General features: G+C 42.1%; 2 protein-coding genes and 1 pseudogene across 28 annotated transcripts in view; 2 read left to right on the forward strand and 1 right to left on the reverse strand.

Moving 5' to 3' along the window:
• Nucleotides 1–10,380, reverse strand: part of CLASP2 (cytoplasmic linker associated protein 2) — a 172,103-nt gene extending 161,723 nt beyond the window's left edge. For all 27 annotated transcript variants that reach the window (XM_070455349.1, XM_070455346.1, XM_070455364.1 and 24 more), the window contains exon 1: nt 10,171–10,380. In XM_070455349.1, the coding sequence (XP_070311450.1) occupies nt 10,171–10,365 (195 nt within the window). In that variant the 5' untranslated portion in view covers nt 10,366–10,380. The remainder of the gene's footprint in view (nt 1–10,170) is intronic.
• LOC110143682 (L-lactate dehydrogenase B chain pseudogene) lies at nt 2,651–3,664 on the forward strand (annotated as a pseudogene).
• A 12,219-nt stretch (nt 10,381–22,599) lies between the features above and the next one.
• LOC110143688 (large ribosomal subunit protein uL30) lies at nt 22,600–23,434 on the forward strand. The gene has a single exon (XM_070456138.1). It carries the CDS (start codon nt 22,637–22,639, stop codon nt 23,381–23,383), a length of 747 nt encoding a protein of 248 aa, XP_070312239.1. The 5' UTR covers nt 22,600–22,636; the 3' UTR covers nt 23,384–23,434.
• The last annotated feature ends 484 nt before the right edge of the window (nt 23,435–23,918 follow it).

The following is a 23,918-nucleotide window of genomic DNA, read 5'->3' on the forward strand; positions in this document are numbered from 1 at the left end:
CAGTAGGTCACACATGGAAGAGGACGGAAGCAAGATGAAGCCACAATACAAGTGGGTAAAAAGAATTCAGGTATGTTCAACTCCACGTTAATACCTGAGTGTGGGTTAGCATGAAAATTCAGAAACCTATCAGCTGCAGACACAAGGAGAGTTCACATCTGCTTTCAGGCTTTCTCTACAAACCTCCACTAGACACTCATAATTAAGACTGAGAACTGGGCAGGAGATCAGAGAAAGTCTCTTGGTAGTTACAGGTCTTGGTAGAAAGGAGTAGCTACCGCTGCGAGCAAATCACAAACCTTTTCCAGTTCCTTGTCCTGTAAGAAACAAAAATTTGAAGCTACAGATGGAAAGAGAAACACTGTTATCCTCCTGGACAGAGGTAAAAACTAACAACTACTAAGTAAAGAGAAAAGGAAAAAAAAAAAGCCTTCTACTTCAAGCGTAGGAGCAGAAAACCATGCTGGGTTCTCATGATTAAAGCTTTCCAGTTGAGGAGGGGCAGGATTTCTGATGAAGCTTTACCTTAAGGATCTAAGACTGAAGCTGGACCAGGAAAACCGAATAGCCCCACTACTCATAAACGAGTCAGCAAGAGAAGAAGAAGCAACCGCAGTTTACCACTGGGGAAAGGAGAAAACCCCTCTATGAAGTACAGGAAAAAAGAGAAAGCCTAAAGTGTACGGCTGAATGATTTACAAGCTGGAATCAAGATTGCAGGAAGTTATCAACAGCCTCAGATATGCAGATGATACCACTCTAATGGCAAAAAATGAAGAACTAAAAGAGCCTCTTGATGAGGGTGATAGACAAGAGTGAAAAATCTGTCTTCAAACTCAACATTCAAAAAACTAAGATCATGATATCTAGTCCCATCACTTCATGGCAAATAGAAGAGGAAAAAGTGGAAGCAGTGACAGATTTTATTTTCTTGGGCTCCAAAAATCACTGCAGATAGTGAATGAAGCCATGAAATTAAAAGATGCTTGCTCCTTGGAAGAAAAGCTATGACAAACCTAGACAGCATATTAAAAAGCAGAGACACCACTTTGCTGACAACAGTCCATATAGTCAAAGCTACGGTTTTTCCAGTAGTCATGTACAGATATGAGAGCTGGACCATAAAGAAGGCGGAGGGCTGAAGAATTGATGCTTCGAACTGCGGTACTGGAGGAGACTCCTGAGAGTCCCTTGGACTGCAAGGAGATTAAACCAGTCCACCCTAAAGGAAATCAGTCCTGAATATCCACTGGAAGAACAGATGCTGAAGCTGAAGCTCTAGTACTTTGGCCACCTGATGTGAAGAGTCAACTCACTGGAAAAGACCCTGATGCTGGAAAAGACTGAAGGCAAAAGAAGGGGGCAGCAGAGGATGAGACGGTTAGATAGCATCATTGATTTAATGTACATGAATGTGAACCACCTCCGGGAGATAGCAGAGGACAGAGGAGCCTGGTATGCTGCAGTCCATGGGGTCACAAAGTGTCAAACACGACTCAGCGACTGAACAACAACAGCAAAGTTGGGCGGAGGGGTGCAGAAACAATGAGAACTCAACAATTCCACTCCTAGGTATAAACCCAAAGGAATCAAAGCAGGACATATAGATGCTTGCATGCCAATGTCATTATACATCATTCATTACAGACCAAAGGGAGAAAAGCCCAAATGGCCATCAGATGGATAAATAAACAAAATGTGGTATATGCCTGCAATCAAATACAATTTGGCCATAAATAGTAATGACTGATGGGTTTCATGGTGACTCAGACAGTGAAGAATCTGCCTGCAATGCGGGAGACGTGGGTTAGGAAGATCCCCTGGAGGGCATGGCAACCCACTTCAGTATTCCTGCCTGGAGAATCTCTAGGGACATGGGAGCCTGGCGAGTTACAGTCCATGGAGTTGCAAAGAGTCGGACATGACTGAGAGACTAAGCACACAGCAAGGTAATGACTAATACAAGTTACAATACGGACAGACCTTAAAAACATTCTGATAAGTGAAAAAGCCAGACACAAATGGTTATATGTTGTGTGATTCAATTTATCAGAAATGTCCAGAACAAACAAATCCAAACAGAGAGAAAGTAGATTAGTAGTGCTTAGGACTGGTGGATGTAGAGGGGTAGGGAGGTAACAGGTAAATGGTACAGGGTTTTTTTTTGAAGTAATGAAAATGCTCCAAAATTGACTGTGCTGATGGTCATGCAAATACACTAAAAAACAATGAGGCGTGCACCTGAAATGAGTGAACCGTATAACATGTGAATTACATCAATAAAGCTATTAAAAACTTAACTGGAAGTGCACAGACACACTCATACACAAAATTTAATAGATGATGAAAGCAGTATCTGAAATCAGCAGGAAAAACATGCACGCTTAGTAAGATCTCACTTAGGATATCTATCCTGAAGATAGACCACCACAATTATGAGAAGACACAAAAAGATTATTGCAAGAGACTGGAAACTACCCAAACATTCATCAGTATGAGACAGATTCAAAAAATTATGGTACATCCACACTACAGGCAACTATGACACTTTAAACATAAAATTGAGCCTTGCGGATCCTGCACCAGAGGAGACGCATGCTGCTGACTTTGTCTTCGTGCAGCCCTCACCACTGTCTGGAGAACCTTCTCTCCCCTGGGCACAATGGCAACTCTTAAGGAAAAACTGATTGCGCCAGTTGCAGAAGAAGAGGGAACAATCCCAAACAATAAGATCACTGTAGTGGGTGTTGGACAAGTTGGTATGGCATGTGCCATCAGCATTCTGGGAAAGTCTCTGACTGATGAGCTTGTTCTTGTGGATGTTTTGGAAGATAAACTCAAAGGAGAAATGATGGACCTGCAGCATGGGAGCTTATTCCTTCAGACACCAAAAATTGTGGCAGACAAAGATTACTGTCACCGCCAATTCCAAGATCATGGTGGTAACTGCAGGAGTTCGCCAGCAAGAGGGCGAGAGTCGCCTGAATTTGGTACAAAGGAACGTTAACGTCTTCAAGTTCATCATTCCTCAGATCGTCAAGTACAGTCCTGACTGCATCATCATTGTGGTTTCCAACCCAATGGATGTTCTCACATATGTTACCTGGAAACTAAGTGGATTACCCAAGCACCGTGTGACTGGGAGTGGATGTAATCTGGATTCTGCTAGATTTCGCTATCTTATGGCTGAAAAACTTGGCATTCATCCCAGCAGCTGGCATGGATGGATTCTGGGAGAACATGGTGACTCAAGCATGGCTGTGTGGAGTGGAGTGAATGTGGCAGGCATTTCTCTCCAGAAACTGAATCCAGAAATGGGAACAGAAAATGATAGTGAAAATTGGAAGGAAGTGCATAAGATGGTGGTTGAGAGTGCCTATGAAGTCATCAAGCTAAAAGGATATACCAACTGGGCTATTGGATTAGTGTAGCTGATCTTATGGAATCCATGTTGAAAAATCTATCCAGGATTCACCCAGTGTCAACAATGGTGAAGGGCATGTATGGCATTGAGAATGAAGTTTTCCTGAGCCTTCCATGTATCCTGAATGCTCGAGGGTTAACCAGTGTTCTCAACCACAAGCTGAAGGATGGAGAGGTTGCCCAACTCAAGAAGAGTGCAGATACCCTCTGGGGCATCCAAAGGGACCTAAAGGACCTGTGACTCTGGCTGCGAGGCTGCAGAAACTTAAAACTACAGTCTGATTAACCACAAGCCTTTAGTTTGCGTCCATGTACATGGAGCACAGTGCGCTTTTGTCTTCCTAAATCTGTGAATCTGGGTTCCCAGAATCAAAGCCCATGCTTGCTTTAATGCTTGCAAGATGAGTCTTTGAACAAATAAAACAAATCACCTAGTGTAGTGTGGAAAAAAAAAATAAAATTGAGGGCTACCCTACTCTTGCTTTGCAATGAACTCCAAGATACATTAAGTGAAAAAAGCAACTTGGAGAGACACATATTTAATATATATTTAAAAAGGGGACTACAGGTTGGGGATAGAAGGGAAGCTCAACAGCAAGGGAATATATGTATACTTATAGCTTATTCACGTTGTTATACAGCAAAAAGTAACACAATGTTGTAGAGCAATTTTCCTCCAATTAAAAAAATTTAATTAAAAGAAATTTTTAAAGGAGGGCTACAAATATTAAGGGATATAGTTATGAATGTTTAAAAAAATAACAACAATGGAAGGACAATCAGAAAAAAAATTTTATGGCTGGGAACAGGGTATAAGTCACAGATAAAGAAATCAGACTATTTTGAATATACCTTATTTGCAGCAATAACTAATTTCATTGAAAATGAAATAAGTAAACATAACGCTGGTGTTGGTCACTCAGTGATGTCCAACTCTTTGAGACCCCATGAACTCTGTAGCCCACCCAGGCTCCTGTCTGTCCATGGGATTCTCCAGGCAAGAATACTGCAGTGGGTTGCCATTGCCTTCTCTAGGGATCCTCCCGACCCAGGGATCAACCCCAGGTCTCTCACACCGCAGGTAGATTCTTAACTATCTGGGCCACCAGGGAAGCCCAAGTAAACGGAAATGTATACTCAATTAACAGTATAACTGCACAGAAGACTATTCCAAGTGACTTTAAAATAAAGCAATTTGACTGTCCCTCTCTAGTGGGATATACCCTAAAGACAAAAACAAAACTCTGCAAAAGAGAAACTGTCAATGTTACTTAGAATTTCTGTTGATAAAAGGAGATATAGATGGAACATATATAAAAATAGCAAAAACTGCAGTCTTGAATCTGAATATCAGTATGAACTCAAGAAATATTATTCTTTAAAATTAAATTAAACCTAACCCTCTTCATTGAAAAAAATCTAGAAACAAAGATCAAATGAGTAACAATAAGTTCCATTAGCACCTATGTTGTAGTTTCCACATACCATTTCCCACAAAAAGAACCACGTAGCTAATTCCAGGGCAGGAGCAGGAATATGATCTCATGATACTGGAGAACAAAGACTATCAAAGATTCTTAGGGTCATCTGATAGAACAGTTTGGATATTAATAAGAATAATAACTGGGAACTTCCCTGAAGATTCAGTGGTTAAGACTCCACCCTTACACTGTAGGGGGCATGGGTTCAATCCCTGGTTAAGGAACTTGAAATGTATTAGACATATTTAAATAAAGATTTCATATGATAACAAAAACTATCTGGCCAACACTGGAGCATGCTAATTATTTTTACCTCGTTATTTTGACAATTAGTAAAGAAAGAAAGAATTATACAAACTATACGAAAGGAATGAAACAAGGTTCGGAATTTAGAGTTCCAGAATATCACCATCACTGACAGCAATGCCACCTGTGAAGTCTGAACCACCACAACCACACACCGGTAGTGGTCTGAACTGGCAGTGGTAACATGTACAGCAATACGTACTGGGGCAGCCACCTGACTAGCATTATGTCTTCCTGGGTAATCAGGTTGGCACATTTATACACTGAAACATTTTATCTCATTGTAACTACATGTGATTTTCTTTTATAATACAGTGAGAACATACTGGGGATTTTTAAAAATGATGTGGATTGAGTATTATCTATAAACTTTATTTCAGGATTGTAAGGGGCAGCATTAAAAGAGGGTGCCGGCAGCTTCCCTGGCAGTCCAGTGGTTAAGACACCATACTTTCATCGCAAGGAGGCATGCGTTTGATCCCTGGTCAGGGAACTAAGATCCCACATGCCACATGGCACAGCCAAAAAATAACGAAAAGCAGGGGGGCACTAAATTGGACAGGGTTCATAATCACTACCCTACAGAACTCTCATGCACACATACAAGGTGACAATGCAAAAGAACAATGTGAATAGTAAAGAGTTAAAAATCTGGATGTTCTTCCTATGTGGCAGGTAAGAGAAAAAGACAAGATCCATATATACAGACAGACTTCAAACAAAAAAAAAATAGTATACTGTAAGAAATTGATGGTTTATAAGATATACAATCAAGGTTTTGCTAACACTGGAAGGTAGCATCATCCTTTAAATGGTAAAAGAGCTGTGATTTTGGATTCCAAGAAAAGACTTAAAATCCTAGCATGTTACTAGCCCAGCACTACACAGTTCATAATATAAATGCTATTTAGTGTTTTTTCCATTTTGAGAGTCAACTTATGATCACATTTACAGATAGACAAAATAAGAGAGTTAAGAGTAGAGATGACAAATGATAGGATGTTGAAGAGGTTTACCGAAGTACAGAAAAGGAAAGGAAAATTCTTATGTCCCTTGGTTCAAGTACTCTACCAATTTACCAGGCCTAGGACCTAAGCCAAAATACTTACATCTTTTCTACACAATGAGGAAACAGTACTGGCTTTCTAAGGCCACCTTAAAGATTAAATGAGATGAGATAATGGAAACACAGCACCTGAGACAATGCCTGGTACTCACTAAGGACTCTTTAAATGGTGGTTATCATATTTAACTGCATTTTACAAGGAAGATTTTTATTGCTATAACACCATTTTTAAATTTGGGGACTCCTAAAATCACAGGACTTACCAAAATCAAATGCCAGAGCATACATATTTAATATAATGTACATACCTATTCACACATTTTTAAACCTTCAATTAATGATTTCTCCACTCAGCTGAAGATCCCAACTACCCGTTTAACAGCTCAACTTGGATGTCAGACAACCTTCTCAAACCTAACTTTTTACCTCCTTCACATGACTTGTTTTCTCAGTCTTCCCCATTTCAGTAAATACCACCCTCTATTAGTGCTTAAGCAATGCAGTGACCCCCAATTCCTCTCTCTCAACCCTCATACTCAATGCTGTTGACTCCACCACTAAATCACAGCCCAATCTCTCACTTCTCAAGTACTGCCACTGTTACCAAACCAGCCTGAGCCACCAACTCTCCGATTCTTTTGCTGCTTTAACTGCCCATTCCTCACAAAGATGGCAACCCACTCCAGTACTCTTGCCTAGAAAATTCCATGAACTGAGGAGCCTGGTAGGCTACAGTTCATGGGGTCACAAAGAGTCGGACATGACTGAGCGACTTCGCTCACTTCACTCACCTCACAAAGCAGCCAGCCCTCTAAGTAAAAGCCCTCCAATGATTTAGAATAAAATCCTATACAGCTCTTTCTACCTGCCTCCCCAGTTTCACCTCTTTGAACACCTCAACTCACATGGAAACTCTAGCCACACTGGCCTACTTTATGTTCCTCAGCAGAACTAAGTTCTCTGCATCTGTGGTTTCCTCTGCCCAAAGGCATTCTTCACTCCTGTATTTCTTTCCTAAATGTACTCAAATTTCACCTCACTTCCTTTACATCCCAAACAGTCTCATCTTCGCCTCCTTCTTTCACAGCAGTTGATTCATAAGCCTTGTTACATGAAACTAATCTGTATGCCCATCTGCCTTCCTCTCTCTAACAGGATCTCCATGACAGCAGCAATCTCACTCCCCTGCTTTAAATCACTCCATCAGTGAGGTCTTCAGCGACCATTTAAAACTCACACATCTGCATCCTACCCAATGCTTCTATTCCCTTCACTGCTTTTCTCCAAAGCATTTATCATCATCTAACACAGAAGAGACTCCAGGTATTTATCTTGTTTATTCCTCTCCCCCCTCGAGAATCCAAGCACACAAAGGCAAGGACTTCTGTCGTTTTTTCACTTTTGTATCCTAGTGCCAAGAAGAACGTCTGTACATTATAGGTCCTCATGTAGTAATGTTAGTCGCTCGGTCGTGTCCGACTCTTTGTGACCCCATGAACTATATACATAGCCCACCACGCTCCTCTGTCCTTGGGTCTTCAGGCAAGAATAACAGAATGGGCTGCCATCCCCTTCTGAATCTCAAGTGCCCAGAAGAGTGTCTGCACACTGTAGGTCTTTAATTAACGCCCAAATGAAGCTGAGTGAATAAGTCTTTCTAGTCTTGTTCATAGATGGGTCCTCAAGATCCGGAATAATACTTAGCATTAAGTATATGCACTCAGATTCACTGAAGCAATGACTGTTATTAAAGACACTCAAATTGTGAAGTACTAACAAATCCGAAGCAAAACTTTATTCTGTTCAGCATAATTTGAAATTTAAGTATATTTCTATTTGTGTGTATATTCAAAAAACTAATACACCTTTTTTCAAAAGATTTCAATAGTCATTGTACCTTCAGTAAAAAATGATGACTTCGCTTGGTAACTCAGTATATAAATTTCAAAGAAACTAATTAGAATGCCTTCTCCTGAACCATGTCAGAAAAGGTCTTATATTATAGAATTCAGTAGAAAGAAGAGGAATAAGGATTTGGGCAGGAGAGATCCAAGCTGATAAATTCATGTCCTTGAGAAGACAAGAGGGCATGGATACACACGCCTTCAATACCCATGTGGAGGTAGAAGAGAGAAAGGTGACTTGTTCACTGTGACAGAAAAGGCAGGGTGACAGGGGCACACAAGGAAGTCTGTGGGTGAGGTTACGGGAGTTCTCCTCCCATCTCTAGAACTGTCTCAGGCGGCAGTATCTGCCGAGGAGCATGGAGACAATGTGTAGTAAAGACACAAGAACTTGAGTCAGGTCCCCGATGGAGTCTAACTCTGAAGGACCGGTTAAAGGAAAAACAAAGCAATGAGTAGAAGTTCTGCGCAGAGATATCAAAGGAAAAGCAGGATACTGTGGCATCACAAAAGCCAAGAATATGTTTCAAGAGATGGGACCGCTCAATTGTCACTCACTGATGGTACCTGTGCGGAGTGAAATAGCCCAAATGCCAATTCAACCACAGGCAACATAGGGGTGACACAGGGACCTTCAGGTGGCAATGGGAGTAAGCGTTACCAAAAAGCCACCTTTCTACAACAGCCTAGGCTACAACACAAAAATCAACTATCTTAAGCACATATGCCCTTCTTACAGTGCAAGTAAATTTAGGCCGTTTCTTCCAAAGAAATAAGACTAATCCTCTAAACAGTAATGGTGTATTCTTAAACATCAACTTTTCCCAAAGTTTTTAAAAATAATACAGAAGCAGTATATAATGGAACACTGAGGTGATTAATTCTCAAACTGTTTATTACCCTTGTAAAAAGTCAAATCCTTCCAAAACTCTTAAGTTTCATCATTAAATCTACATAATAATTTTAGAGTTTCCCTTTCTTCTCTGATGATAAAGCTTCCAAAGTACAGCCTATTCGCTGTTTTAAGTATCTGTTACTAAGAAGAATCACTTTCAACCACACGACGCTTGGACCAGCATTTTAAAGCAACACTGCCACCAGAAGACTAGCAAGCAAAGTTACTGCTAAAAATCACAGTACAGGCTGACTGCAGAAAACTTACCTGGTCTCCCAACATGGCTACATTACAACCTGCCTACTAACGGCTCTTCTGAAACACTCATTCCTTCTTGTACCTCATCTTTTTATTTTTTTGCCAGTATCAGCTAACCTGCCACAGCACGGTTTCAAATCCGAGTTAGTCCTCAACTGCGGCAAAACAAAATGACACAGAGCGTTCAATTGCTTTCCGTCGACTATACACGAAAAGCAAATAAATAATGCCATGAAGTCATAATCTTTTCACTAGATTTAACGGTAAACTTAATCAGGCACCTTATTACGCTCTAAAGATGCTTTAGACACGAAAAGCACAACCTTTCAGAAACAGAAAAATAAATTATATAAGAAAAAAGAAACCAGGCGATTAAGTAGGATAAAAATGGTAATTCAAAAGGATTAACTTGACATCTCTTTTGAACTTAAAATCTGAATCTTCCTGTCCTACGTCTCGCCCTGGGTAGCGTTACACAGGTACGCACGAATGTATAATAAAGGGTCTGCTACACTTTTACGTAAGTCAATGATCACTGATTTTTTAAAAATAGATGTTGAAACATAATGCCCTAGTGCCAAGGAACTCCGCACGGTGTCACGGAATCGCTGAATTTGCCACTGCTCACAATCATGGAAAAAGTTGGTGTCGGTGGGAAGGTGGGCTCCCGCTCGCTTTCGGAGAGGCAGGCTCGCCGGTGGGGACAAGTCGGGGGACCCAGGGTCCGCGGGGCGGTTCAGAGGTGCCCGGGGGCCCACCCGGCCGCCCCAGCACGTCCGGGATTAAAGGGCCGGCGGGAGAGGGCGTGCCCCGCCCGGCCGCGCAGCCGCCGCTTACCCGGTAGTTGCTCGAGCCCACCCAGCCGGTGAGAGCGTCGACCGTCTTGCTCAGACGGGCCAGGTCCTCCTCCAGATCCGGGATGGCGCCGGGCGCGCCGAGGTAGAGCAGCAGTTCCTGGCCGACCTGCAGGCGGCCGCCGACGTCCTTCTGCTGCACCTGGGCGCTGAAATACTCCATGCTGCGGGGCTCCATGGCCGCGGCCGCCCGCCCGCCCGCCCGCCCGCTCGTGAGGGGCCAACTTTCGCCGAGCGGCGCCCAGCCGCCAGAGCGGGGCCCCGCGGGAACGGGCGGGACGCGCTCGGTCCGGCCGGGGCGCGGCTCGAGGGGCGCGGCGGGCGGCGGGAGCAGCGCCAGGCGTCCAGCGGCCCCCCCAAACTAGTCAAACTCGGCGCCCCCCGCGCCCCAACCCGCTTCAGAGGCCGCGGCCGCCGGCGACGTCAGCGCGCGCGTGACGTCAGCGCGACGCCGGCGAGCGAGTGCCCGCCCGCCTGCCCGCTGGTCCGCACACAAGGTTCGCGGAGGCGGCGGCCGCAGCGGGAGCTGCTGGGGGTCGTGGAGCGTCTGGGGAAGTTGCGGTCGGTCTGGGTTGGCACCCCCGGGAAGCCGACGATTCTCTGCTGTCCGCCACCTCAGCACTCAGTCATCGCCTTGTAAAATCTTAGACCCTTTCAAGTTTTCCTCCGCTTGAAATCAATACTTGGGAAAGTTTCTTTGACTTGGAATTCCCCCTTCCCTAACCCCAGTCCCAGATTTGGTTTTTTGTTTTTTTTTAAGGCTTTGGGCGTTTGGGTTTGTTGTTGTTGATGTTATTTTTTTGTTGTTGCTTTGTTTGGGTTTGGGGGTTTTTGGTTTTTTGTAGAATACACTTTCTTATATTTAAAAAATAATAATAATGACCCCTGCTTCCAGCCATCGCCACTCGTTGGGTTGCCATTTGATTATGCTTTAAAAAAAAAAAAAAAAAAAAAAGGTTTAATTTACACAGACTAAAATGCACAGATTTTAAGTGGTCCATGCGTTTTGGCAAAGGTATGCACCAGTGTGAATAACCACCACCCTAGGAACGATAGAGCATATTTCCATCGCTCCTGGAAGTTCCAGGAACTTCCAAGTCAATAACCACTGCGTTGCCAGGAAATACTAATCAGATTTCTATCACGGTAGCATAGGTTTCTGTATTACTTAATTTCACGTGACTTCATACAGTCTGCTTTTACTGAGTTGGACTTTTTCCTTTAGTATGTTTTGAGGTTGATCCAGTGCTGCTGGCATGTCAGTAGTCCCTTCTTATTGCTGAGCAGCTGTCCTTATATGGAAGCACCATAGTTTGTCACCCAGTCACCTGTTTATAGACATTTGCGCTGTTTCATTTTTCAGTTTTCCGGCTGTAACCAGCTATAACCGCGAGTGTTCAAGTCACTGTGCAGAGACAAGGTTTCATTTCTCTTCCGTAAATACCAAGTACTGGAATTACTAGGTCTGTGTGATAAGTGCTTGTTTAACTTTAGAGGAAACTGCTGAACTGTTTTCCAAAATGTCTATATCATGTTAAACTCCCATCAGCAGTGCTCAGAAGTACCAGGTGCTCCACATCCTCCACAATATTTAGTATGGTTGGGGTGATTAGTTTTATCCATGATGATGTTATTCAGTTGTTCAGTTGTATCCAACTATTTTCAACCACATAGACTACAGCATGCCAGGTTTCCCTGTCCTTCACTATCTCCCAGAGTTTGCTCAAACACATATCCACTGAATTGGTGATGCAATCCAAGCATTTCATCCTCTGTTGCCTCCCTTTCTCCTCCTGCCCTGAATCTTTCCCAGGATCAGGGTCTTTTCAAATAAGTCAGCTCTTTGAATCAGGTGGCCAACATATGGAAGTCATATTAGTGGGTGTAAACTGGTCTAGAGTACATTCTAAATGTACATGGTATTTAGCTTCCTGCTAATTATTTCCAGCCACAAGTTAATAATTTTAAATATCTGTCTCTACTATTACACAGAAACTCCAGGATCATCTGTGTTTTCCCTAGGATGGTGCTGGACCAATAATGGGTACTCAATCAATTTAAGCTGAATAAGTGAATGAATTTAATGAAATGCTTAAAATGTTCACATTAACAAAATAAGAACAAAAACAATAATAATACACTCTCCAAATCCAAAGAAACCTTTTCTGTGTTTACTCTGAGGTTTTTTTCCCTATATTACCCTGTTTCTCTTTGTATCGTGATGTAAAGTTTCTTCCATTGTTAATTAGCTGTAATTTCCCTGCTGCTAAGTCACTTCAGTCGTGTCCGACTCTGTGCAACCCCTTAGATGGCAGCCCACCAGGTTCCCCGGTCTCTGGGATTCTCCAGGCAAGAACACTGGAGTGGGTTGCCATTTCTTTCTCCAGTGCATGAAAGTGAAAGTGAAGTCACTCAGTCGTGTCCGACTCTTAGCGACCCCATGGACTGCAGCCTAACAGGCTCCTCAGTCCATAGGATTTTCCAGGCAAGAGTACTGGAGTGGGGTGCCATTGCCTTCTCCGGTAATTTCCCTGCAGTTGGGCCTAAATCAACTACTGTAGTAACTGTTCCTTGCTGTCTAAAGGTTCCTTTCCTAAGGGTCGTTGTTGTGTTGTTCAGTCGCTAATTCGTGTCCGACTCTTTGTGACCGCATGAACTGCACCATGCCAGGCTTCCCTATCCTTCACTGTCTCCCAGAGTTTGCTCAAATTCATGTCCATTCAGTGATGTTATGTAACCATCTCACCCTCTGCTGCCCCATTCTCCTCCTGCCCTCAACCTTTCCCAGTATCAGGGGTCTTTTCAACTCTTCACCTGACGTGAAGAGTCAACTCTTCACGTCAGGTGGCCCAAGCATTATGTCTTCAGCTGTAGCATCAGGCCTTCCAATGAGTATTCAGGGTTGATTTCTTTTGAGATTGCCTTGTTTGATCTCCTTGCAGTTTGAAGGACTTTCAAGAGTCTTCTCTAGTACCACAGTTCGAAAGCATTAATTCTTTGGCACTCAGCCTTCTTTATGGTTCATTTCTCACATCCATACATGACTACTGGAAAAACCATAGCTTTGACCATACCGACCTCTGTCAGCAAAGTGATGTCTCTGCTTTCTAGGTTTGTCATAGCTTTCCTTCCAAGGAGCAAGCATCTTTTAATTTCATGGATGCAATCATTGTCTGCAGGAAATTTTGGAGCCCAGGAAAATATAATCTGTCACTGCTTCCACTTTTTCCCCTTCTATTTGCCAAGAAGTGATGAGATCAGATGTCATGACCTTAGTTTTTGGAATGTTGAATTTTAAGCCAGTTTTTTCACTCTTGTCTTTCATCCTCATCAAGAAGCTCTTTAGTTCCTCTTCACCTTCTGCCATTAGAGTGGTATCATCTGCACATCTGAGGGGTTGATATTTCTCCAAGCAGTCTTGATTCCAGCTTGTGACTCAGCCAGCCCAGCATTTCACGTGATGTACTCTGCATATAAGTTAAATAAACAAGGTGACAATATGTATAGCCTTAACATACTCCTTTCCCAATTTTGAACCAGTCAGTTCCATGTAAGGTTCTAACTGTTGCTTCTTGACCCACATACAGGTTTCTCAGAAGACAGGTAAGGTGGTCTGGGATTCCCATATCTTTAAGAATTTTCCACATTTGTTGTGATCTACACAGTCAAAGGCTTTAGTATAGTCAATAAAACGGAAATCGGTGTTTTTCTGAAATTCCCTCACTTTCTTTCAGTTCATTTCAGTTCAGTTGCTGAGTCGTGTCTGACGTTTTCGATTGCAGCACACCAGGCCTCCCTGTCCATCACCAACTCCCAGAGCCTACTCGAACTCATGTTCATTGAGTTACTGATGCCATCCAACTATCTCATCCTCTGTTGTCCCCTTCTTCTCCTGCCTTCAATCTTTCCCAGCATCAGGGTCTTTTCCAATGAGTTAGTTCTTTGCATCAGGTGACCAAAGTATTGGAGCTTCAGCTTCGGCATTAGTCCTTCCAGTGAATATTCAGGACTGATTTCCTTTAAGATGGACTGATTTGATCTCCTTGCAGTCCAAGTGACTCTCAAGAGTCTTCTCCAGCACCACAGTTCAAAAGCAGTAATTCTTTGGCACTCAGCTTTCTTTACGGTCCAACTCTCACATCCATCCATGACTACTGGAAAAACCATAGCTTTGACTAGACAGACCTTTGTCAGTAAAGTAATGTCTATGCTTTTAATATTCTGTCTAGGTTTGTCATAGCTTTTCTTCCAAAGAGCAAATGTCTAACTTCATGGCTGCACCCATCTGCAGTGATTTTGGAGACCCCCAAAATAAAATCCCTCACTGTTTTCATTGTTTTGCCATCTATTTGCCATGAAGTGATGGGACCAATGTCATAATATTAGATTTTGGAATGTTGAGTTTAAGCCAACTTTTAACTCTCCTCTTTCACTTTCATCGAGGCTCTTTACTGCTTCTTCACTTTCTGCCATAAGGGTGGTATCATTTGCATATCTGAGGTTATTGATATTTCTCCCAGCAATCTTGATTCCAGCTTATGCTTCATCCAGCTTGGCATTTGTACACATGATGTACTCTGCATGGAAGTTAAACAAGCAGGGTGACAACATACAGCCTAGCAATCTTGATTCCAGCTTATGCTTCATCCAACTTGGCATTTGTACACATGATGTACTCTGCATGGAAGTTAAATAAGCAGGGTGACAACATACAGCCTTGACGTACTCCTTTCTTAATTTGGAACCAGTCTGTTGTTCCATGTCCAGTTCTAACTGTTGCTTCTTGACCTGCATACAGATTTCGCCGGAGACAGGTCAGGTGGTCTGGTATTCCCGTCTCTTGAAGAATTTTTCACAGTTTGTTGCGATTCACACAAAGGCTTTGGCATAGTCAATAAAGCAGAAATAGATGTTTTTCTGGAACTCTCTTGCTTTTTCAATGATCCAGCAGATGTTGGCAATTTGATCTCTGGCTCCTCTGCCTTTCCTAAAACCAGCTTGAACATCTGGAAGTTCACAGTTCATGTATTGCTGAAGCCTGGCTTGGAGAATTTTGAGCATTACTTTACTAGTGTGTGAGATGAGTGCAATTGTGTGGGAGTTTGAACATTCTTTGGTATTGCCTTTCTTTGGGATTGGAATGAAAACTGACCTTTTCCAGTTCTGTGGCTACTGCTGAGTTTTCCAAATTTGCTGACATATTGAGTGCAGCACTTTCATAGCATCATCTTTTAGGATTTGAAATAGCTCAACTGGAATTCCATCACCTCCACTAGCTTTGTTTGTAGTGATGCTTCCTCAGGCCCACTTGACTTCACATTCCAGGATGTCTGGCTTTAGGTGACTGATGACACCATCATGATTATCTGGGTCGTGAAAGTCTTTTTTATACAATTCTTCTGTGTATTCTTGCCACCTCTTCTTAATATCTCCTGCTTCTGTTAGGCCCATACCATTTCTGTCCTTTATTGAGCCCATCTTTGCATGAAATATTCCGTTGTTATCTCTAATTTTCTTGACGAGATCTCTAGTCTTTCCCATTCTGTTGTTTTTCTCTACTCTTGGCATTGTTCATTTAAGAAGGCCTTCTTATCTCTCCTTGCTATTCCCTAGAACTCTGCATTCAGTTTGGTATTTCTTTCCCTTTCTCCCTTGCTTTTTGCTTCTCTTCTTTCCTCAGCTATTTGTACAGCCATAGGGTTGCAGAAGAATATAAAAAGAGGGTCCAACCCACGGAAGTTTATGTTCTGTTCATAATTGCCAGTGACCAGGTATGCCAGTATGTTGAAGAGAAAACAAATATATAGGAGCCATGGATTCCAGGTTCAGCCCTATCTGTCCCTGTGACCAAAAGTGACTGAATTTGTATAGCTTAAGGTCTTTGGGTTATAAGACAACTAAATAGTCTTCATGTTATAAGACAACATGTGTATAGCGTCTGAGTAGGGCTTCCCACGTGGCTCAGTAGTAATGAATCTGCCAGCCAGTGCAGGAGATGCAGGAGACCCTGGTTCGATCCCTGGGTTAGGAAGATTCCCCTGGAGAAGGCAATGGCAAAGCCGTTGCAGTGTTCTTGCCTGGGAAATCCCATGGACAGAGGAGCCTGGTGGGCTACAGTCCATGGGGTTGCAAAAGATTTGGACATGACTAAGTGACTAAAACAGCAACAGAAAGTATCTGAGTAACTCTAGAAGTACCTATGCAATGTCTAGTTAACACTGGCTACTATTACCTGTCTATGTCCTCTGTATGTTTCATTAATTCATCAAAAAATATCTTCTGAGATCTTGTTATATGCTACACCCTGTGCCATAGGCCACAGATGGAAAGTTCATTTAGATATGATCTCTGCCCACAACATACCTATGTAGAGACAAGAAAATCAACATTTCTAGGATGCAAGGATCGGGTAAGCAGAGGGTTTCTGGAAGCCTGGATGAGAGTCTCTCCTTGTCTAGCTGGCACAGAGAATAGGGGTGGGAGAGTTGTAAATTGGGAAGTTTCCTTGAAGAGGTTTATATATATAGAAGTTTGAGACTATATGGGATTTGGCAGAGGTTTGAGAATATATAGGATTTAACTAACTAAAGAAGCATCTCTTTCATAAGATCCAGCAGTCCCACTCCTGGGCATATATACTAAGCAAAACAATAATTCAAGAAGTCCAAAAAAGAGGGGATATATGTATATGTATAACTGATTCATTTTTCTGTGTGGTAGAAACTAACACAACACTCTAAAGCAACTATACTCTGATAAAAATTAGTTTAAAATAAACCATAATTAGAATAGATACATGTACCCGCTATGTTCACAGGAGCACTATTTACAATAGCCAAGACATGGAAATAACCTAAATGTCCATCAACAAATGAACAGATAAAGAAGATGTGGTGCATATACACAATGCAATACTACTGAGCTATAAAAAGAATGAAATGATGCCATTTGCAGCAACTTGGATGGACCTAAACATGATCAAGTAAAGTAAGTCAGAAATAGAAAGACAAATAACATATGATCACTTATATGTGGAATCTAAAATATGACACAGATGAACATATCTACAAAACAAAAACAGAGAGAACAGACTTGTGTTTGCTCTGGCACAGTAAAGGGTGAAGGAAAGAAGGACTGAGAGTTTGGGATTAGCACATGCAAACTGTTACATATAGGATGGATAAACAACAAAGTCCTACTGTATAGCACAAGGAACTACATTTAACATCCTGTGGTAAACCATAGTAGAAAATAATATGAAAAAGAATATGCGTGCATGCTAAGTAAAGAGCAATATTGCGTAGGAACCTGGAATGCTAGGTCCATGAATCAAGGCAAATTGGAAGTGGTCAAACAGGAGATGGCAAGAGTGAACCACCTTTTAGGAATCAGTGAACTAGAATGGACTGGAATGGGTGAATTTAACTCAGATGATCATTATAGCTACTACTGTGGGCATGAATCCCTTAGAAGAAATGGAGTAGCCATTATAGTTAACAAAAAGAGTCCAAAATGCAGTACTTGAATGTAATCTCAAAAATGACAGAATGATCTCTGTTCGTTCCAAAGGCAAACCATTCAATATCACAGTAATCCAAGTCTATGCTCCAACCAGTAATGCTGAAGAAGCTGAAGTTGAACAGTTCTATGAAGACCTACAAGACCTTCTAGAACTAACACCCAAAACAGATGTCCTTTTCATTATACCAAACTGGAATGCAAAAGTAGGAAGTCAAGACACACCTTGAGTAACAGGCAAATTTGGCCTTGGAGTACAGAATGAAGCAGGGCAAAGGCTAACAGAGTTTTGCCAAGAGAACGCACTGGTCATAGCAAACACCCTCCTCCAACAACACAAGAGAAGACTCTACACATGGACATCACCAGATGGTCAACACCTAAATCAGATTGATTATATTCTTGCAGCCAAAGATGGAGAAACTCTATACAGTCAGCAAAAAAAAGACCAGGAGCTGACTGTGGCTCAGATCATAAGCTCCTTATTGCCAAATTCAGACTTAAATTGAAGAAAGTAGGGAAAACCATTAGACCATCCAGGTATGACCTAAATCAAACCCCTAAAATAGATTTAAGGAACTAGATCTGATAGACTGCCTGATGAATTATGGGTGAAGGTTCGTGACATTGTATAGGAGACAGGGATCAAGACCATCCCCAAGAAAAGATATGCAAAAAAAGCAAAATGGCTGTCTGAGGAGGCCTTACAAATAGCTGTGAAAAGAAGAGAAGAGAAAAACAAAGGAGAAAAGGAAAGATATTCCCATTTGAATGCACAGTACCAAAGGATAGCAAGGAGAGAGAATAAAGCCTTTCTCAGTGATCAATGCAAAGAAATAGAGGAAAACAATAGAATGGGAAAGACTAGAGATCTCTTCAAGAAAATTAGAGATACCAAGGGAACATTTCATGCAAAGATGGGCTCAATAAAGGACAGAAATGGTATAGACCAAACAGAAGCAGGAGATATTAAGAAGAGGTGGCAAGAATACACAGAAGAACTATACAAAAAAATCTTCATGACCCAGATAATCATGATGGTGTCATCAGTCACCTAAAGCGAGACATCCTGGAATGTGAAGTCAAGTGGGCCTTAGGAAGCATCACTACAAACAAAGCTAGTGGAGGTGATGGAATTCCAATTGAGCTATTTCAAATCCTAAAAGATGATGCTATGAAAGTGCTACACTCAATATGTCAGCAAATTTGGAAAACTCAGCAGCGGCCACAGGACTGGAAAAGGTCAGTTTTCATTCCAATCCCAAAGAAAGGCAATGCCAAAGAATGTTCAAACTCCCACACAATTGCACTCATCTCACAGGCTAGTAAAGTAATGCTCAAAATTCTCCAAGCCAGGCTTCAGCAATACATGAACTATGAACTTCCAGATGGTCAAGCTGGTTTTAGGAAAGGCAGAGGAGCCAGAGATCAAATTGCCAACATCCACTGGATCACCAAAAAAGCAAGAGAGTTCCAGAAAAACATCTATTTCTGCTTTATTGATTATGCCAAAGCCTTTGACTGTGTGAATCACAACAAACTGTGGAAAATTCTTCAAGAGATGGAATACCAGATCACCTGACCTGCCTCCTGAGAAATCTGTTTGCAGGTCAGAAAGCAATAGTTAGTACTGGACATGGAACAACAGACTGGTTCCAAATTGTGAAAGGGTACATCAAGACTGTATATTGTCACCCTGCTTATTTAACTTCTATGCACAGTACATTATGAGAAATGCTGGACTGGAAGAAGCACAAGCTGGAATCAAGATTGCCGGGAGAAATATCAATAACCTCAGATATGCAGATAACACCACCCTTATGGCAGAGAGCAAAGAAGAAGTAAAGAGCCTCTTGAGGAAAGTGAAAGAATAAAGAATAAAATAGTTGGCTTAAGTCAGGATGGCTGCTATCCAAAAGTCTACAAGCAATAAATGCTGGAGAGGGTGTGGAGAAAAGGGAACCCTCTTACACTGTTGGTGGGAATGCACACTAGTACAGCCACTATGGAAAACAGTGTGGAGATTCCTTAAAAAGCTGGAAATAGATCTGCCATATGACCCAGCAATCCCACTTCTAGGCATACACACTGAGGAAACCAGATCCGAAAGAGACACGTGCACCCCAATGTTCATCGCAGCACTGTTTATAATAGCCAGGTCATGGAAGCAACCCAGATGCCCATCAGCAGACGAATGGATGAGGAAGCTGTGGTACATATACACCATGGAATATTACTCAGCCATTAAAAAGAATTCATTTGAATCAGTTCTAATGAGATGGGTGAAACTGGAACCCATTATACAGAGCGAAGTAAGCCAGAAAGATAAAGACCATTACAGTATACTAACACATATATATGGAATTTAGAAAGATGGTAATGATAACCTTATATGCAAAAAAAGAAAAAGAGACTCAGATGTATAGAACAGACTTGTGGACTCTGTGGGAGAAGGCGAGGGCGGGATGTTCAAGAGAACAGCATCGAAACATGTATATCTAGGGTGAAACAGATCACCAGCCCAGGTTGGATGCATGAGACAAGTGCTCAGGCCTGGTGCACTGGGAAGACCCAGAGGGATGGGGTGGAGAGGGAGGTGGGAGGGGGGACCGGGATGGGGAATACATGTAAATCCATGGCTAATTCATTTCAATGTATGACAAAAACCACTGCAATGTTGTAAAGTAATTAGCCTCCAACAAATAAAAATAAATGGAAGAGAAAATAAAATAAAATAAAATAAAATAGTTGGCTTAAAGCTTAACATTCAGAAAACTAAGATCATGGCATCTGGTCCCATCACTTTATGGCAAATAGATGGGGAAACAATGGAAACAGTGGCAGATTTTATTTTTGGGGTGCTCCAAAATCACTGCAGATGGTGACTGCAGTCATGAAATTAAAAGATGCTTACTCCTTGGAAGAAAAGCTATGACCCATCTAGACAGCATATTAAAAACCAGAGACACTTCTTTGCCAACAAAGGTCTGTCTAGTCAATGCTATGGGTTTTCTGGTGGTCCTGTATGGATGTGAGAGTTAGACTATAAAAAAGCTGAGTGCCAAAGAATTGATGCTTTTGAATTGTGGTGTTGGAGATGACTCTTGAGAGTCCCTTGGACTGCATGGAAATCCAGCCAGTCCATCCTATAGGAAATCAGTCCTGAATATTCATGGGAAGGACTGATGCTAAAGCTGAAACTCCAATACTTTGGCCACCTGATGGGAAGAACTGACCCATCTGAAAAGACCCTGATGCTGGGAAAGATTGAAGGTGGGAGGAGAAGGGGACGATAGAGGATGAGATGGGTGGATAGCATCACCGACTCAATGGACCTGAGTTTGAGTAAACTCCAGGAGTTGGTGATGGACACGGAGGCCTGTTGTGCTGCAGTCCATGGGGTTGCAAACAGTTGGACACGACTGACCAACTGAACTGAACTGAACTAAGTTTCTTTTGTTGTGTGTTACTCTTTGCGACCCCATGGACTGTAGCCCTCCAGGCTCCTCTGTCCGTGGGATTTTCCAAGCAAGAATACTGGACCAGGTTGCCATGCCCTCCTGAAGGAGATCTTCCAGACCGAGGGATTGAACCTGCATCTCTGAGGTCTCCTGCATTATCAACAGGATATGTATATATAGCTAAGACACCTGTTGTACAGCAGAAATTAAACAACATTGTAAATCAAGTATACTCCTATAAAACTTTTTTTTTAAGAAGTGGGTTTTTTTGAGGCATAACCTGTTTATCTATAAGATGTATACTTGACTATTTAAATTTAACATTTGTTATTATCATTACATACCTCCTACAAAATCTACTTACTTCTCTATATCACTGTTGTCTGTCCTCCGTTAAACATCCTTAGAACAGAAAGTTATCAGACCTCCTAGTTCAGCACTTTATCTCAGTCATTTTTCACACACCCATAGACCAAAAGAAACACCTAACAATTACCATCTCCTGAATACTAAGAACCAAACAACTTAATGAGTATTCACGTCCTAACACCTTGGTAGACACATGAAAAATAATACACATAAGCTGAAAAAAGTGCATTTTCATTTCATTCTTAAATAACACACTAATGAAGTATCTATACCTGTTGACACAGTGCATGACTTCCACAACCTTGTAATCAGACTGGATATAACCATCTCCATCCTGTGGTACACTGATTTTCATGCAGCACTTGCTTTTTATCACAGCAACCACAGAAAACAAAGCCTTGTAAAAATAAGACATCAATGAAAGAAATGTACCACAAACTAATGTTGAAACTTTGAACTCCTTGAAGCTGGTAGTTCACTCTATGACTGACATATGCCAAATATCACTGTTTCCCTTTAGGGTTAAACTATTTTGGAATGCTCTTTCTTTTAATTTTTTTTTTTCAGCCACTCTGCACCAGCAGGCAGAAACCTTGTTTTCTGACCTGGGATCGAAGCCATTTCCCCTGCATTGGAAGCACAGGAGTTTAACCACTCGACCACCAGGAAAGTCCCCTGGAATGCTCTTGGTGAGTTTCTGGCAGCACACTGCGATACTTGAGCACACAGATTAGGAATCTTGGCAGACATATCTGATGATGCTCGAGTTATCAGAGAGACAAAGAGAATAAGAAACAAAAATAGCAGCTCATACAGGAAGAAGGCGTAGGTCCAGTGAGAAATGGATTTCATGAAGGCCATTGCTCAGCTTGACACTTGTTAGGTCTTTTTTAAAAAAATCATTTATTTTTGGCTGTGCTGGTTCTTCCTTGCTGCTCAGGCTTTTCTCTAGTTGCAGTGAGCAGGTGCCAGAATCCAAAATAAAGCAAATTTTACTTTCCTTAAGCACAAAAATGCTTCCCCAGTTGTGGTGTGGGGCCTTCTCATTACAGTGGCTGCTCTTGTTAAGAAGCACAGGCTCCCTCTTTCCCGGCTGGAACCATGGAGGGTGCAGAAGAGAAGAAAAAGAAGGTTCCTGCTGTGCCAGAAACCCTTAAGAAAAAGCGAAAGAATTTCGCAGAGCTTAAGATCAAGCGCCTGAGAAAGAAGTTTGCCCAAAAGATGCTTCGAAAGGCAAGGAGGAAGCTTATTTATGAAAAAGCTAAGCATTACCACAAGGAATACAGGCAGATGTACAGAACTGAAATTCGAATGGCTAGGATGGCACGAAAAGCTGGCAACTTCTATGTACCCACGGAACCCAAATTGGCATTTGTCATCAGGATCAGAGGTATCAACGGTGTGAGCCCAAAGGTTCGAAAGGTGCTGCAGCTCCTTCGCCTCCAGCAGATCTTCAATGGCACCTTTGTGAAGCTCAACAAGGCATCAATTAACATGCTGAGAATTGTGGAGCCATACATTGCATGGGGGTACCCAAATCTGAAGTCTGTAAATGAATTGATTTACAAGCGTGGTTATGGCAAAATCAACAAAAAGCGAATTGCCCTGACAGACAACGCATTGATTGCTCGATCTCTTGGGAAATACGGAATCATCTGCATGGAGGATCTGATTCATGAGATCTATACTGTTGGAAAACGTTTCAAAGAAGCAAACAACTTCCTGTGGCCCTTTAAATTGTCTTCTCCACCAGGTGGAATGAAGAAAAAGACCACCCATTTTGTAGAAGGTGGAGATGCTGGCAACAGGGAAGACCAGATCAACAGGCTTATTAGAAGGATGAACTAAGGTATCTACCAGGATTATTTTTATAATCTGGTCCGTTAATAAACAATTGAAACAAAAAAAAAAAAAAAGAAGAAGCACGGGCTCCAGGTTGGGTGCATGAGACAAGTGCTCGGGCCTGGTGCACTGGGAAGACCCAGAGGGATCAGGTGGAGAGGGAGGTGGGAAGGGGGATCGGGATGGGGAATACATGTAAATCCATGGCTAATTCATTTCAATGTATGACAAAAACCACTACAATATTGTAAAGTAATTAGCCTCCAACTAATAAAAATAAATGGAAAAAAAAGAAAAAGAAGCACGGGCTCTAGGGTGCAAGGGTTTCAGTAGCTGTGGCCCCGGGCTTTAGAGCACAGATTCCGAAGTTGTGGAGCATGGGCTTAGGTGCTCAGTGGCATGTGGGATCTTCCCTGATCAAGGATCAAATCCTGTGTCTCTCTGTTGCCAGGTGGATTCTTTGCCTCTGAGCCACCAGGGAAGCCTGACACATGTTAGGTCTTTTAATCCTCCAAGCAACCCTATGTGGAAGATATTGTAT

Source organism: Odocoileus virginianus, chromosome 26 (genome assembly GCF_023699985.2).
Source record: "Odocoileus virginianus isolate 20LAN1187 ecotype Illinois chromosome 26, Ovbor_1.2, whole genome shotgun sequence".
Lineage (NCBI taxonomy): Eukaryota > Metazoa > Chordata > Mammalia > Artiodactyla > Cervidae > Odocoileus > Odocoileus virginianus.

Excerpts from the sequence above, each read along its gene's own strand:
- LOC110143688 (XM_070456138.1), top strand. The coding sequence starts at position 22,637 with ATGGAGGGTGCAGAAGAGAAGAAAAAGAAGGTTCCTGCTGTGCCAGAA.